General features: G+C 40.4%; 2 protein-coding genes across 2 annotated transcripts; one reads left to right on the top strand and one right to left on the bottom strand.

The window, feature by feature from the left end:
• Positions 1-5977: 5977 nt before the first annotated feature.
• LOC132163809 (uncharacterized) lies at positions 5978-8605 on the top strand. Its single transcript, XM_059574180.1, has 4 exons — positions 5978-7882; positions 7969-8100; positions 8194-8364; positions 8450-8605. The coding sequence occupies exons 1-4, from the start codon at positions 5978-5980 to the stop codon at positions 8603-8605; spliced, it is 2364 nt and encodes a 787-aa protein (XP_059430163.1).
• A 106-nt stretch (positions 8606-8711) lies between these two features.
• Positions 8712-15414, bottom strand: LOC132164817 (1-acyl-sn-glycerol-3-phosphate acyltransferase 3). Its single transcript, XM_059575382.1, has 11 exons — positions 15101-15414; positions 14481-14603; positions 12610-12649; positions 12417-12490; positions 11974-12033; positions 10642-10719; positions 10400-10558; positions 10107-10232; positions 9539-9631; positions 9322-9408; positions 8712-9236 (listed from the first exon to the last, which is right to left on the bottom strand). The coding sequence occupies exons 1-11, from the start codon at positions 15179-15181 to the stop codon at positions 9021-9023; spliced, it is 1137 nt and encodes a 378-aa protein (XP_059431365.1). The 5' UTR covers positions 15182-15414; the 3' UTR covers positions 8712-9020.
• Between the last annotated feature and the right edge of the window lie 262 nt (positions 15415-15676).

The raw sequence follows: 15676 nt of genomic DNA, 5'->3' as shown, positions 1-15676 counted from the left end.
TTTAACATGCTCCGCCCTCCAGCTCCTAAATCCCGCCATTATAACATGGATATCTTCAATCACTTGACCGAATTTGCACCATCGATCTCTCCCAACAATAGCTTGGATCACTGTTTTTGAATCCCCTTCCAATATAATGTTTTGGAAGCCTAGATCTCTACCAAATTCCACTGTGCACCTGGCTCCCATCGCTTCTGCTACGGTAGGGTCTGGACTGCCCTCTAGACACAGGCAAGATGCTGCACATACATTCCCCATGTAATCCCTGATTATGATACCAACTCCCACCCCACTCACATCCGGTTTCACAGCCACGTCCCAATTACATTTATACGTGTCCATAGAAGGAGCTTTCCACCTCACATTTGCTTCAGACACGGGAGCTGGACTCACATCTGTTTCCTCTTGTTGCACCGAAGTCTGTTCCCACATCTTCCACAGTTGCAGTGCTCCCTTAGCCAGCGCATTCGGATGTTGAAATTGCTCACCGTGAACAACTGCATTTCTTCTCTTCCAAATCTCACGGGTTGTCATCGCAAAAATGCCCAGCACCTCCGAGTTGCACCTGCGAAAGAAAAATTCAAAAATTCCCAAGAAATTCTCCTCCAAGCAGACACTTTTCTGTAAACTACGCTCACTGACACTCCACACGTCTTGAGCCGCTGGGCAGTGCCACAAGACATGTGCAGTATTTTCAATGGCTCTACTACAGAAAATGCAATCAGCATCCTTCAAAACCCCCTTCTTTTTTAGATTTTCTTTTGTAGGGAGGATATTATTACACGCCCTCCACATGAAAACCTTTGTGGCATTGGGAACTCTAAGCTCCCATATTTGTTTCCAGACATCTTGAAGGCCCGACCTTGTAGAACATTCACCTCTATTTCCGGCGTTTCTCTCCAACTCCAGGTAATAAGCACTTCGGACCGAGAATTCACCAGTGCTTGTGAAATTCCAGATTAGTTTGTCTTGCCTACTATATCTGCTTACCGGGAGTCCACCAATCAGGTTTGCTTCAGCATCCCAAAAGATTTCTCGGATAAGGGGCATATTCCACCGTGGAGATGTTGTTTCAATTAACTCACAGACCTTTGCTCTTGGAGATAGCTTTCGACAAGGTGACTGAACAGTGAAAGAAGATGGATTTGGAATCCATTTATCTCCCCATATTGAAATATTTTTTCCATCTCCGACTCGCCAAATTAGACCTGCAAATAGTAATTCTCTACCTGCAAGAATACTTTTCCAAGCTAGTGAAGGTCGACTCCCCACTTTTGCCTCCCGCAAATTGACTGATGGAAAGTATTTGGCCTTTATAATTTTTGAAGGCAAACTGTCGGGCTGTTGTAGTAACCTCCAGCTTTGTTTTGCTAGGAGAGCTTTGTTGAAAGCATAAAGATCCCGAAAACCCAATCCCCCTTCAGTTTTTGCACGTCCCATTTTTTCCCAACTCATCCAGTGTATTTTCTTCTCATTCTCTTTTTGCCCCCACCAGAATTTTTGCATGAGGCCATTTATTTCATTACAAAGTGTTTTGGGGAGTAAAAAAATACTCATGCTATACGTGGGTATGGCTTGAATCACTGCTTTTAGGAGTATCTCTTTTCCAGCTAGTGAGAGTAATTTTGCCTTCCAATCTGTCACCTTTGCCCTTACTCTTTCTGTTAAATTCTGGAATTCTCTAACTCGAGACTTACCGACTAGAGCTGGGAGCCCCAGGTATTTGTCATACCTTTGTGTAGCCGGAACTCCGGATAAGCGAAGAATGAGATCTTTCACCTCTCGCCTGGTATTACGGCTGAAAAAAATGGATGTTTTATCCCTATTCAGCCGTTGGCCAGATGCTTGTTCATACCTCTCCAAAATCATTGACAACCGCTGCCAATCTTGTGCCGTGGCCTTACAAAACAAAAGGCTATCATCCGCAAAAAATAAATGGTTGAGCCGCGGGCCCCTTGGGGAGGTTGGGACTCCTCGGAGACTTCCAGAGAGTTCAGCCTTTAAGAGTTGGGAGCTCAACGCCTCAGCACATAAAATAAACAAATACAGTGAGAGTGGGTCCCCTTGACGGATCCCCCTAGTTGGTTGAATGCTTCCTTCCGGAATTCCATTAATAATAACGGAATATCTCACTGTGGATATACACTTCATTATTAGTCCAATCCATCTAGCTCCAAACCCCATTTTTTCCATAACCGCCTCCACAAACCGCCACTCCAACCTGTCATAAGCCTTACTCATATCCAATTTTAAGGCCATGTATCCCACTTTGCCCCACATCCGTGAATGCATGGAGTGCAAAGTTTCATAAGCTGCCAGCACGTTATCCGAGATTAATCTTCCCGGGATAAACGCACTTTGGTTTTGGGAAATAATTTCAGGCAAGAAAACCTTCAATCTGTTTGCCAAAATCTTTGAAACAATTTTATACAAAACGTTACAAAGACTAATAGGCCGAAAATCTGAGGCCTTTGAAGGATTAGGTTTTTTTGGTATCAATGCAATATGGGTAAAATTCACTTCAGCATTAAGGTTACTAGAAGTAAAAAATTTTTTAACAACATTGCATACCTCCTCTCCAATGGTGCTCCAATTGTCATGATAGAAGCATGCCGGCAGTCCATCCGGGCCTGGCGCTTTTTGGGCTCCCATTTGGGAAATAGCACGAGTGATTTCATCCACCGATAGTTCTCGGATCAGCTGCTCGTTCATGCTAGGTGTAACTTTTTTCTCCATCCCATTTAAACACTCCCCAATTCCACATGGATTTGATGTTGAAAAAATATTATGGAAATAATCAATAAACGCCTTTGAAATTTCATCAGAATTTGTACATACAACTCCATCTTCATTTTCCACACGTACAATACGATTTGCTTGGCGTCTTTGTTTTACACTAGCATGAAAAAATTTTGTATTTTTATCACCCTTTTTGAGCCAATGTTTTTTTGCCCTTTGTCTCCATTGCATGTCATCCCTTTCTATAAGATCATTGACCTCCTGTTGCAGCCGAGTTATCTCTTCCCCATCAGGTTGAGTTTCTGACATTTGCAAATTCTTCAGCTGTTCAGTTTTTGCTTGGATTAGGTGATCAGCTTGCCCTCTTTCTTTGACTTGCCATTGTTTTATCACCTTTTTGCTCTTATCCAGCTTTTTAGACAAAGATTGCCACGGATTGGATCCTATCACTTTCTCCCTCCATACCTTTTGGATGACTTTTTGGTGGTTAGGTGATTTTCCCCATCCTGCTACATACAAAAAATTCTTCATATGTTTACTTGGGTCACGCCTAAAATTCTGCAACTGTACCAGTAATGGTGCATGGTCAGAACTTCTATTCGCCAACACCTCCACCCCATACTCCTTATATAAAACCATCCAAGCATGATTCGCAACAGCTCGATCCAATCGCTCCATGATGAAATTACCGTCCTCTCTTTTGTTGCTCCATGTAAATTTAGGTCCCGAGAAACCCAAATCGTAGAGATGACAATTCTCCAAGGTTTGTTGAAAGGCATGTAAACTTCTCCGAGGCCGTTTATTAGCTCCATACTTTTCCTCATCAAACAAAATTTCATTAAAATCTCCTACACACATCCATGCATTAAGGGACAATGTATGTAGGTGTGTTAGGAGATCCCATGACTCTTTCCTTTTCGCCATTTCGGGGTGTCCATAGAACCCCGTAAGAGTCCATGAATGCAATCCACCCTCACCCTTTATTATGGCATTTATATGCCTTCGGCTGTAATTTTGTATTTCTACATCTACAGCTTTATTCCAAAAGAGCGCAAGACCGCCACTCCTTCCCACACTGTCTACAACAAAAACATTGTCAAACCCCAACTGAATCTTCACATGTTCCACCTTCAGGGCTTTTAGTTTGGTTTCCATAAGAAAAACCAAACTGGGCTTCTTTTCCTTTACCATACGGCAAAGGTCCCGAACTGTACGGAGGTTCCCAAGCCCCCGACAGTTCCAACTTAGTATACTCATGGCGCTGGGCGGGGCTGAGCTTCAGCCACCGCCGAATATAAGCTCTTTGGCTTATCTCCTGTCATAGTCTTCTTGCCTTTTTTCCCTTCTTTGTTTTTCTTTTCTGCCTCATCAGTAGCCTCAGCCTGTCGTTTCCCAAGCTTCACACATCTCCCCGCATCCACAGGTTCCGCGGGGTGCAATTCTAGGGCTTTCTTTTTCCAGCTCCTCAACGAGCCTATTTTCCTTTCCAATGGGCCTGTATCTTGGGATGCACCAGGCCCAGCGAAAGCCTTACGTGAATTTATCCCACGCTCCTCACCCAAAGACGTGGCTAGCTGATTATACTCCCCATTTAATTTTTGCACCTCACAGCTGTTCTGCTTGTTTTTCTCCCCCGTGCCATCTGTCTCGCAGCCAGATTCTCCCATAAAATCATCATTCTTTCCTTTCTGAGAAAATCCAAAGATACTCCCCATACCCGGTGTGTTAAGCTGAATCTTACTCACAGCTGGATTTTGCGCCACGCATCCCTGCACCACGTTATTCTCCTCCACGTGAGCTGTCCAGCATTCTTCTCCCATAAATTCCACATTCTTTCCTTTCTGGGGGTTTCTAGCTTTACTCGTCAGCCCCTCTTTTGCGCCTCCAATTGAATGCCTACCCATATTTCTCATAAGAGAAGCAGATTCTCCGCCTGATGATCCGCCCATAGCAGCATCCGTTCTGTTTTTGGAATTTACAGAGATTCCGCCATTCTCGCCCCTTGTTTCTTCCCTTGATGGAGGACCGTTACTTTCCGAATGTGGGCTCCTCGCCGGCCGGAAAGTTGCAGCTCCCGTCGCCGATGATGTGCCTTGGAATTTCTCATTGTCATAGAAGAAACCTTCATCATCGTAACGCCCCTTTCTTTGCTCCGTTCGTCTCTGAGGTGAGCCCGCCCGCAGCCATATTCCATATTCCTTTTCCGTGGATTTTCCGTGCTTCCATCTCAGTTCTTCATTCACACAACCCCCTGCACCATGCTGAATTACACCACACTGAAAACAAAACTTAGGGACTTTTTCATACTGAAAAGGAATCCACAGTGCTTTGTTTTTCAGTTTGAGTATCCGACCTCTCGGAAGAGGTTTGAAAACATTTATCTGCACTTTTACACGCAGATATTCTCCCCAACCAATACCATTTTCGTCCGTGTCTACATCTTCCACTTCTCCAATGATGGCCCCCAGCTTGAACCCCATCTCCCGACCCATACATGATAATGGTAACTTAAACATGCGAACCCAAAAGGATGCCGTATCAAAGTTCATCTCGGATGGTGGTGTGGTCCCATCATAGTCGGCCACAGAGAAAAGTTGTCCTTCAAATATCCATGGTCTACCCTCCATTACGCGAATTTTGTCCCACTCATGTTCGAAATTCAGCAAAAATAAGTTCTCACCTAGAACTTTGAACTCCAGAGATCCAGATGGCCTCCAAATCCTGATCAGTTTTGCCCGAATAGTATTCTTCCCAACAAATCTGTCGGTGATAAGTTTACCAACCAGACAGTGTTTCCCTTTTTCCGTAATCTCTTCCACATCCTCCTCCACCACTACAAGCCCTTCCTGCTCTTCTTCCGTCAAAGTGAACCTTCCCCACATCGCCTCCAGGTCCTCAGCCATTTTTCACCTTCAACAGATTTAACCTTCCCTACACAAACAAGGGTGTTCGTGTTGAAAGAAAACTTTCTTCTCCTCTAGAAGTTCGCAGGGACCCTAGAGAGAAAAAAATTATTACCCAAGCAGGTTGTTGAAGACACGTCCAAACACACTATTTTTTATAATAATAATAATAATAATAATAAAGAAATGAAAGAGTAAAAAAAAAAAACTGAAACATCCGGTTTGTTATTAAATGACCTATTTAACCCCTACCCCTCCCACCCACGGACCCACCCATTCTTTTATATGTATATATTTAAATCAAATCGGAGGTCCTTCCACTTCCCTCCAAGAAAATGGAGTCCTCCCCTGCTTCGCCATCTCCCTCCACCGATCCCCCATCATCGGCCGGTGCTTCTCCATCAGCATCCGTCGCTCAAGAACCCTATAGAATCCTCGAAACTTCCTACGACGAATCATGGGGAGCCCTGAAGGCTGCCTTTTCCTCTACCGGCCACCCAGAACTTTACGACGTCAGCCGAAGTGCCATTCTGTTCAGACTCTGCTTAATCGCGTCATTCATCTGCAACCACACCGGCAGACTCGAACAGTTCAACGAAGCCCTTGAGTCCTTACGCCAAGCCCTACCGCTTTTCCCGAACTCTGTCTCCATAGCGCACACACACGCCAGCTTACTCTTCGAAATCGCCCGACAAAAAGAAGCCGTGCTCCAAGAAGAAGCCGGCTCGTACGAAGCCGTCGTCCAAGAATGCGAACGCGGGTTGCTGATCAAGAATTCGGCGGACCCAATTCCGTTCTCGGCCTCGCAGCTCGAGAATTTGAGGAAGGAACTCGTGGAGCTGACAGAGAAATCCAAGTGGAAGATCATCGTTCTTGGAGGTGGGAACAGGAGGGACAAGTGGAAACGGCTTGTAGATGATAATTCCCTGGAGGAGGTAAAGGCCGAGTTCGAGACTGCGCTTCGGAGAAAGAAGGAGATTGCAGGGTGGAGGCCCTCGCTGGACGATTGGTTGGGAGAGAAAAGGAAGTTAAAGAAAGGCGAGAAAAAAGACGTCGCTACAATCCGACGAGTCAGGGCCTTCTGGAACGACAAAATGAGTGTGGAAGACAAGAGGAAGTTGTTCAGAATCGGAATCGAAGACCTCAACGGGTATTTGGAAAAGAATGATTTGCGAATGGCAATGAAGGTTTTCACGGAAGCGTTAGATTTCGCTAAGGCGACCAATAAATGGATGTTTTGGGCGTGCTGTTGCTGTGAAGAGAAGCTTTGTGATCTAGATTCCTCTGACATGCATATTTCGTTACATTTAGGTCCTCTGTCTGAGAGTTTTCAATCGATTATGCCGATTAAAGCCCCCAAATGGGCCATAAACGGCGTTTGGAAGCCAGCGGAATCGACTTCCGCTGCCAAGATCATGGAACGCCGGTCTGCTGCTGCAGATTGGCCTTATATTGACGAGAAAAGTGAGCGGGCAGAAATCATCGACAGAATTCGTAAGAAACTGCAATTGTTTACGAGTAATGGATGTCTTGCTTGGAGCCATCTCAATAAACTGCAGAGCTTGATAATCGAATTGCTGCAAAAGCATGTTCCTCCAGAATCGATGATTACAGTTACAGATGATTGGCTTCACCAATCGCTCCCCTTGATATGCTTTTTGGAAGTTCCGGAACTCAACAGTGTTGTTGAGTTCTTGGAAGATCTGGCCGGTGTTTGCCAATTGGGTTGCACGTCGGAGGATGAGGATGATGGCGATAGAGGCAATAAGTTGTTATGGATTACTCCACAGACGATTGTTCTCAGCTGCGACAAATCCACTCTCCTTTTTGATGACAGGTTTTTGGGAGGAGAGACTGATCTTGTTTCTTGGCTTTGGGCGGAAGGTCCTACAACTGGGGAGCAAATAAATGCATGGAAAAGTTTGATAGAAGCTAGCAAAAGTCAAGCAATGGAGTTCTACAAGATCGTTGAAGATGAATGTGGCCGTTTGCGCAGAATGTGTGAAAGAAAACGCGAGTATTTGAGTTATCTGAAAGCATTGGAGAATGTTGAGAACATATGTGCTTATGATGTATCCCTCTTGCTCAAACGGTGGAAAGAGCTGGACACTGTGACCGAGGATGATGATGATGATGATAATGCTGAGTTGGATATGATATGGAGCATTATGAAAGAAACAGAAGAAGAGAGTCAAGTTCAAATGGCAATCGAGAGGCTGAAAAATCGCCTGGTTCGAGTGGTAAATTAATGCTTTTTTATTTATTATTCTTTATTGACAAAAATAAAATAACATCAATGCTTGTTTTACTATGTCAAATGTTGCAGCTTTACCAAATTGATGCCATAATCCTGTCGACTCTTGCCGCCATGCGGCGGCAGATTAGGCAGCCAGCTGGGACGGCATGTGTTTTTGACTATCAGTTCGTCGTGGTGCCCATGTTGAGATCATTCATCAAGGTTTGCATTGGCTTCTCTTGAATGTTCTTACCCTTTTTGTTGGCTACTGCTTTGATGTTTATGGGATAAATCAATAAATCTTTCTTTTTATAGGCATGTTTGGAGGATTTGGTCAACAAAGATACTGCAGAGGTGGTTAATGCTGCAATAAAATTTTTGTCGGCAAAGTATGCTCTTGGTGCCAAGAACACCAACAAAGGAGAAAGACAAGGACCGGGAAAATCAAACAAGGAAAAGAAGAAAAATGATCGCGGAAAGGCTAAGGTTTCTGAGATTTGTATTACTGGTTTTCTTCTGTTTCTTTTCATTGTATATAAAATGTAACATAGAATTCCTGTATTAATTGTAGCCAGCGGGTGGTAGTGAGGAGCAGCTGCCTTTTGTCTCCTCTGAACCTAATCAAGATGTTGGTAGTACCCAACAGGAAGAGGAAATTAGGGGTGAGTATGAAGAGGAGCAAAGAAAGCTTGAAGAAAATTTGGATTTGAAGAGGCAAATTGAATAAGAGTAGGAATATATATATGAACGCATAGATACTTCTCTGGAGCCATTTCACTTGGGATTTGTTTCAGCTTGTCATCGCTCCATGCATAAGAAAGGTGGCCCCATGGATTCAATACTGTATAGTTACTGAGAATTAATGATAATGATAAATGAACATGCTTTGAAAAGAAGGGTTTTGTGCCTGGAATATTGTTTTAATCTATAAGGAGATCCCGGCCCCAACAAACTCAAATGCAAGTTATGCACATGTGCTGCCTTCTCCAAGCCCATATAATAATAACCTATGAACATATACTACATTTTCCAAGCCATTTAATAAGGGTATAGGTGAGCTGGGTGATTCCATGATGAAATCAGAAAATTTTTGTGATCACAAATGGACTGGCTACAAACTAGTGCTGAATCTCGAATTATTTCTAAAGAAACCACTCCTCCGTTGGGTCTTGTGGCGGTATACTGACAGGGGTAGAATGCTCCGACTCAGAAGATTGGACTAGAATCTGCATAACAATTATAACAAGGACCAAGAAGGTTGCTGAAAATGCAATGCCTTTCCATGAGGATAGGAGAGAAGACCATTGAAAGAATATGAAGATGCAGTAGGCAAGGAGACATATCCAACAAATTACAACCTGTTTGCAGAACAAAATCAGATTATAAATGAGAAAAATTGATAATAACATTAATTTTGTTCAAGTTATGAGACTGTTATCTTACAAACAAAGACTTTTTGGGTCGACCAATGTCTTGCTGTTGTAGGTCACTGAATGAGTCCTTACAAAAGTATCTCTCCAGAAAAGCATCCTGGTGGGTTAGAGAAAAGGGGAAAAAAATAAAAAAATAAATACAGAAAGAAAACATAAAACATTTATAGCCCCTCAAAATTAGGCACACTCAACTCTCAACAATTATATTAAAACATCAAATTGCATACCTTCGTCACGAATATATCTTTACACCATTGTGCAATGCCATCAACTGTTTCCGGCAATTCCTGCATTGAATATCTCCTGATTTGCACCTTTACCTATAAGAGTAAAGAATAATGACACCTATTATTAACATGAAAAGGATATTCTCATGACTTTCTTGCCACAACTCCCTGTAAAAAAGGCATAGTTAATGGTGGCTCTCTGTATTAATTATTTTCTAACTTCCCCAATATAACACAAAAATTGGTGCCAAAAAGCTGAATTTCTTTTTTGAGAATAGTATTAGGCTTATAAATCAAGAACGTATATTGGGCTACAATGACCCACCTAGCCTGCTCAGCATAAAATGTCCATCCGTTGTTTGCTACTAGCCACAAGCCAGTGAGACTTCTTTTGTACATGTCAGTTAACAGAAATTTGTTTTGGTTTCCACAGGGTTCAAATAAGCACAAGCACTTAATCATCTATCAGGCCAATTTATAATTCAGACTCATTAATCAATTGCTTACAATACCATTGATAAATATTAGGATGGTAAATAAAGCTGTCAAAAGTGTTTTGTCTTCCTACCACAGAAGATTGCGCTCTAAATATCCTCAACATTGTAGGTGGATCCCGATTTCGAGGAACGGCTACTGTACAATCATAAATTGCTGGAACAAATGAACGCATATGACTTACTGCTGAAACAAAACCCTGAAAGCAATTAAAATCAATATCAAAAGTAAATACTCCAGATGACTAGAAAAAAATAAAAAGAAAAGAATATACAGTAAAGTCTGTGTGCTAATAGGAGTGGCAATAACTTGTTGAGCAATAATCAGATAGCATCTAATCTTAGCAAAATTTTCAGCAAAATTCACCTTAGTGCGGGGAATCAAAACATTTTTAGGACTATGCAATCCTCTTGAAGCAGCATAATTCTGAGCTGCTAATAGCTTTTCCTGTGTAAAGCGTGTTCCCTCAACAAAAAGAGCCAGCCAGAAAGGCAAGGGAAAATCCTCCAGTTGTTGAAAACCTGACTGCAGCACAGAAGAACCATATTTGATATGAATGTGACAAAGCACACATGTATTAATGTCTCTTCAAATGCATTGAAAGGTACCTGCAATGTGCTTTCATCCCTGGCCCAGTTTCTTTCTAGAAAAAGATAATCAGAAAACCACATTGACCAACCTATGACCTGCAAAATTTTACCCCATCCTTTATCCCTTTATCATCAAACAAAGAAACATCAACTATAACCTACGACTCAAAATAAGAAACTTAGACAAATAATTACACAAACCCAAATGGAAAGAAATACCAACAATGGACACTAAATATATATTTCAAGTAACTTATCTAACTAGCCATTCCTCTAAAAAATTTCCACAAGTGATGCATTTAGTTTGATGATTTGATTCTTCACAACAACAGTGATGACAGAGATGATGATGGAGGTCATGACCATTCTAATAGTTTAGAAGAACTAGGAGCAAAGCAAGCAAATATGTCAAAGTTCGCAATAGTAAAAAAAATCTATCAGAAATCAGAAGAGAAGCCAAATGAGTATCACATTGGAAAAGGAGTAGAAAATAAGTAAAAGAAAGTGAAGAATACATAAAGATATCATCAATGAGATGATATTGTGTAACAGAGTTGCAGAAAACAAAAATAAGATAAAATCTTTAGAGCTACACTTAGAAAACATATATGAAAAAGGTAGATTAATAACTTAGGTCTATTGTTCTTTCAGCCTCTAGAAAAATTGGTTCAACTTAGTTAAACCAAATAATTCGCTCATGCTTTATTGCACTTCATTGCAAATTGGGCTTCCTCAAGTCGCAATTACCAAAAGATTTAGGATGTAATTATTTTTAGTCAAATTGATTAAGGTGATCAATGTGTGAAAACTAAGTTCATTTTTCTTTTACTTCATCAATTATGTCTATCATACTTTTAATAAAGCATGCTTACCAAAATATAAATATTTTTGATAAGTAAAATATGAAGGATGATAGTTATAGAAAAATAGAATGCAAGAAGCCGCCGTCTGTACAGGGGCGGAACTAGAGTATTTAGTTTTGGGGGGCAAAAATATTTTTTTTTTTTGGGGGTGGGGGAGGCAAAAGTTAATTTTTAAAGGTATTTTTAATTTAATTTTTTTTTTTTTGGGGGGGACCCCTCCTTGGCTTTGGGGGGCTGGGGACTGCCCAAGCCCAGAGGTAGTTCCACTCCTGCGTTTGTGGGAATCGAACCCACAAAAAATATAAATATAAAGGATTAAGAAACCCTTTCATGAACTATCATCTTCATCAATGAATCTGGAGTTGCGAATTGCCAGTGCTACCCAAATAAAATCTTAAATGTAGGATCTAACTAATATTGTTTTTTCATTCCTAAATGACTTGTCAAATTTAACAACAGAGGCATATAGGTTAGATTTAAAACTCACAGGGAGGCATTTGGCTGCTTTCTTCATGATGGCTAGTGTACTACCAAGGCAACCCGAGCGCTGTCATGGGCCACACCAATAAGAAAAGAAAAGGAGCAGTAAGATAAGCACGCTGTAAAAATCAATGTTTCTATATAATATAATTTCAAACAAGGCCTATAGCGTTATGACATGCACACATTCTCTGAATATTGAAGTACACCTGATGGTTTTTAAATGCTCGCCAGCTATTATAAGTTTTCTGATCAATTCAGATTCAGCACAAGGAACAAAATGTGATTTAAGAAAAACTTAGTCTAAAATAAATAAAGCCAACTTTACCTCCACTTGCGCTTTCCCAATACAAAGGAAGAGGGTAGAAGTGGTTTTCTAGAAATTGCATATGGGACACACAGAATTGTATAAGAGTTGCCTCAAAATTACAGTTCTCAAGGGTAAGCTACCTGAGCCACAACCCAACCAACAAGCCAATCAATGTCGCTCCTATGATTGCATATGAGAAGTGCACGTTCTTTACCTGAATATATCTCCAACAAAAGATAATTTACTATATGTTAGATTTGCAACTGTCATGGTGTTAGAGTTTCACAATGAACAAAAAGGGGGAAAAAAAGAAGAAGAAACATTTTGGCTTACCCATTAATTGAAAGGTTTCTGAATCTGTGTACACCTCAACCTGCACGCAGAAGGTCTAATTAGTTATACTGCAATGTGGATATAAAAACCCATGTAGACGCAAATGGTGAGGAATCCTAGGCAGGTAAGTGGATCAATATGCAAAAACATAGCCACTATTATATCACATGATTTAGACTAAACTTTGGATCTCCCAAACCATCATAGTTTTGGTGTTAACAGAGAATGTAAGCAGAATTTTGTACACAAAAAACAAAGCAACACATGAATTCCATGGAATAATCACTTTCAACATACTGGCAAGTTAACACGTTGAAAAAAAATGAAAAGTGATTTTTTTTTTCTTCTTATTTTGAGGTGCATATATTTTTCCTTCTTTCCTTACTTTCATCGCCTTTCTTCCTAATGAACCCCTTACAATTTTGTAGGCACACTTTAAAGTTAGGAGGATTCACAATTGACCAGGGGTGTGCTCACCTCATAAATATTTTGTATACCTATGTATTGAAAATTAGCAAATAATTTACTTTATTTGTGGCAACTCTGGAAGAGGATTATTCTCTTTCAGGTTTTGATGCCTTTGGATTACTTTATTGCTGCTAAACAAAGTGAAGGTTGATTTGCAACCTTGGATGTTGTACATGCCAAAAGCATGATGGAAAGAAAAGATAAAAATTTGTTCCAAAGAAAACCTACTCTGGCAAGGAGGTCACTCAAAATGGCAACTTTTGGTCTTGGTTACTATGCAGTGTAAGGAGAAAATGTAGAATAATTGAGGTATAGATTCAAACTATATTGTTTCTTATTATATTTATAGCGATGTAAGCTCTTTTTTTTCAAAAAAAAAAAAAAAAAAACAAAGATAGAGATGTATGTCCATCTATCATGACCTTAGACATTCCACGTTTTCAGGGTGTAGGAAGAGATTCTATACTTCCCTTGCCTCTATATATGGAACATAAGAATGGATAAAACCTGAGTGTTTCTGTGTTTAGTTACATTCAACTATATCCTGAATGCACAAATGAGTGAGACGGTTTAAGATGAACATTTCCCTCAGTACACAAGCCTGAAGATGACACTCATCAAGGAACCAGTTCTGAAAACTTCTACTTGACAATGAGTGGATAATTTAAGTAGTATCTCCATATATAATGTTTAGTATCGTGCAAATAACATGTTCTTGACAATATCCAGATGCAATAGCTTCTTATCTTACAAATTTGAATTTGTTGATTCTTGGATTGCCTGTCAATATGTTATGAAGTTCGTAAAACGTTTTGCTTAGTAAACTTAGCTATACTTAACTTCCTCAATATGAAAATTCATGTTGTTTAATAGCTTCTTTCTAATTCTCCAAAATGTATTCCTACAGTTAGGGCGAATTCCTAGTTCTGGCATGTAGTCTCATGCATGGGAAAACAACTCCTGCAGTTTATGAATATTAATGTTTTTCAAGTGCAAAGGAGGATTTAGAGTGAGAAAAACAGAGAAAACTGAGCTTCACAACTATAAGCAGAGCTAGAACTTTGGAGGAAACAATCTAGAATTTACCAATATGGAAGCCTCTATAGCATTATTCCAAAGAGTGGACAAGGAAAACGCACACACAGAATTAATTTGGTTAGATGTGTCAGCATGTTGTAATATTAAGGCTAATAGTGTTTGTATGTTACAGTATGAAAAAATTAGATTTTTATTTAATCATAGCTATTTTAGAACCATGCCTAATACCAAATGAAATTACAACTTCAAAAAACATACCGTTAATGTGGACTATATAAGCATCTGGGATGCAAGGTGAAAGTATGAGAAAAAGATGCATACAAATAAGCAAATGTATAAACAGTTCTAAGAAAGAAATCCATCACCTTGACACCAGCCCACCAATCAATGAGCCATATAAGCTCCAACCACAGTAGCTCTGCAACTATTTTGTTGATCCTTCTGTACATATTTTTTGATAGCGGACGAACAAGGATAAAAAAAACTGCCTGAAAAAGCAAAATATGCATAAAAGCTGAACAAATGCATAAAGGCATTTCATATGAAATAAAGATTTTTATCTTCTATCCCTTCAGTGGCAACATTACAGAACCTCATTCTGAGAAGTAAACAAAATCTCATTGAAAATAAACAGAAATGGATGACTAAGGTCAGAAGCTCTGCGCTGTCTCCCCCTAACATTACAACAAAAAATTGTAGAAAATTCAAAAGAAATCCAGAAAAGAAAATGGACAATCGACAATTCGACATCCTAAGACACCAATAAAAAGCAATCTCAAAAACACAAAATTAAGCCTATCCATGGAAACCTCAGCCACTCAAAACTCCAGTCGCCTGCCATATGGTCCAAGTGAAACACAAGGGCACCACATTCCATACTATGCTGCTAAATAATCCAGCACCCCAAAACCAAGAAGCTCAAGCGAAACACATAGCAAAAGAAACGATAAAATGAAGAAACCCAAATGGGTAGTATCACAAATACCTGGATGAGATTGACAATGAGGCCTGAGAGAATGAACAGTATGCCCAGAGGAACAACGGCAAGTACAGCTGGGATCGCCATGCCTTGTCCTGCCTGCTATGGGGATGGGGCAGAGACAACAAAATAAAGAGATAACTGCAAAGACCAAAGCCAACGAGAGAGAGAGAGGATTTGGGGATCTCAACGAAGAGTTCGTTTTATCGTTGAATGAAGCGCTGAGTTTTTGGCATCTCAGATTCGCCATTTTTACTTCAGCTTTCAAATGCCAACCACGTCGTTCGCTCTCTCTCTCTGTTGAATATTCTTCTTTAAACAGGGTATGTAATCAATTTTCGGGTAGAACTGCGGGGGCAAATTTAAATAATAAAACATATTAGGGGTAAAGCTCTGATTTTGAAAGCTTATAGAGATACTTTTAAATAACCATATTTAAGAAGGAACACATTGAGCCCTCCAAGCCCCAATGTAGTTCCGTTTGTTAGGGGTGGACAGAATATCCGATTGCCACTTATATATCAACCGCCCCCAACCCATTATCAACCGCCTACCGTCCGACTTTTGACGATCAATAGTTAA

Source organism: Corylus avellana, chromosome ca10 (genome assembly GCF_901000735.1).
Source record: "Corylus avellana chromosome ca10, CavTom2PMs-1.0".
Classification (NCBI taxonomy): Eukaryota; Viridiplantae; Streptophyta; class Magnoliopsida; order Fagales; family Betulaceae; genus Corylus; species Corylus avellana.
The sequence above is the reverse complement of the archived record's forward strand: the minus strand, read 5'-3'. Positions and strand labels throughout refer to the sequence as shown.

Excerpts from the sequence above, each read along its gene's own strand:
- LOC132163809 (XM_059574180.1), top strand. The coding sequence starts at position 5,978 with ATGGAGTCCTCCCCTGCTTCGCCATCTCCCTCCACCGATCCCCCATCA. Across the intron at positions 8,101-8,193 it reads TGTTGAGATCATTCATCAAG|GCATGTTTGGAGGATTTGGT; the intron begins GTTTGCATTGGC and ends TTCTTTTTATAG. Across the intron at positions 8,365-8,449 it reads ATGATCGCGGAAAGGCTAAG|CCAGCGGGTGGTAGTGAGGA; the intron begins GTTTCTGAGATT and ends TATTAATTGTAG.
- LOC132164817 (XM_059575382.1), bottom strand. The coding sequence starts at position 15,181 with ATGGCGATCCCAGCTGTACTTGCCGTTGTTCCTCTGGGCATACTGTTC. Across the intron at positions 12,650-14,480 it reads ATTGGTGGGCTGGTGTCAAG|GTTGAGGTGTACACAGATTC; the intron begins GTGATGGATTTC and ends TTCTGCGTGCAG. Across the intron at positions 9,237-9,321 it reads GACCCAAAAAGTCTTTGTTT|GTTGTAATTTGTTGGATATG; the intron begins GTAAGATAACAG and ends TTCTGCAAACAG.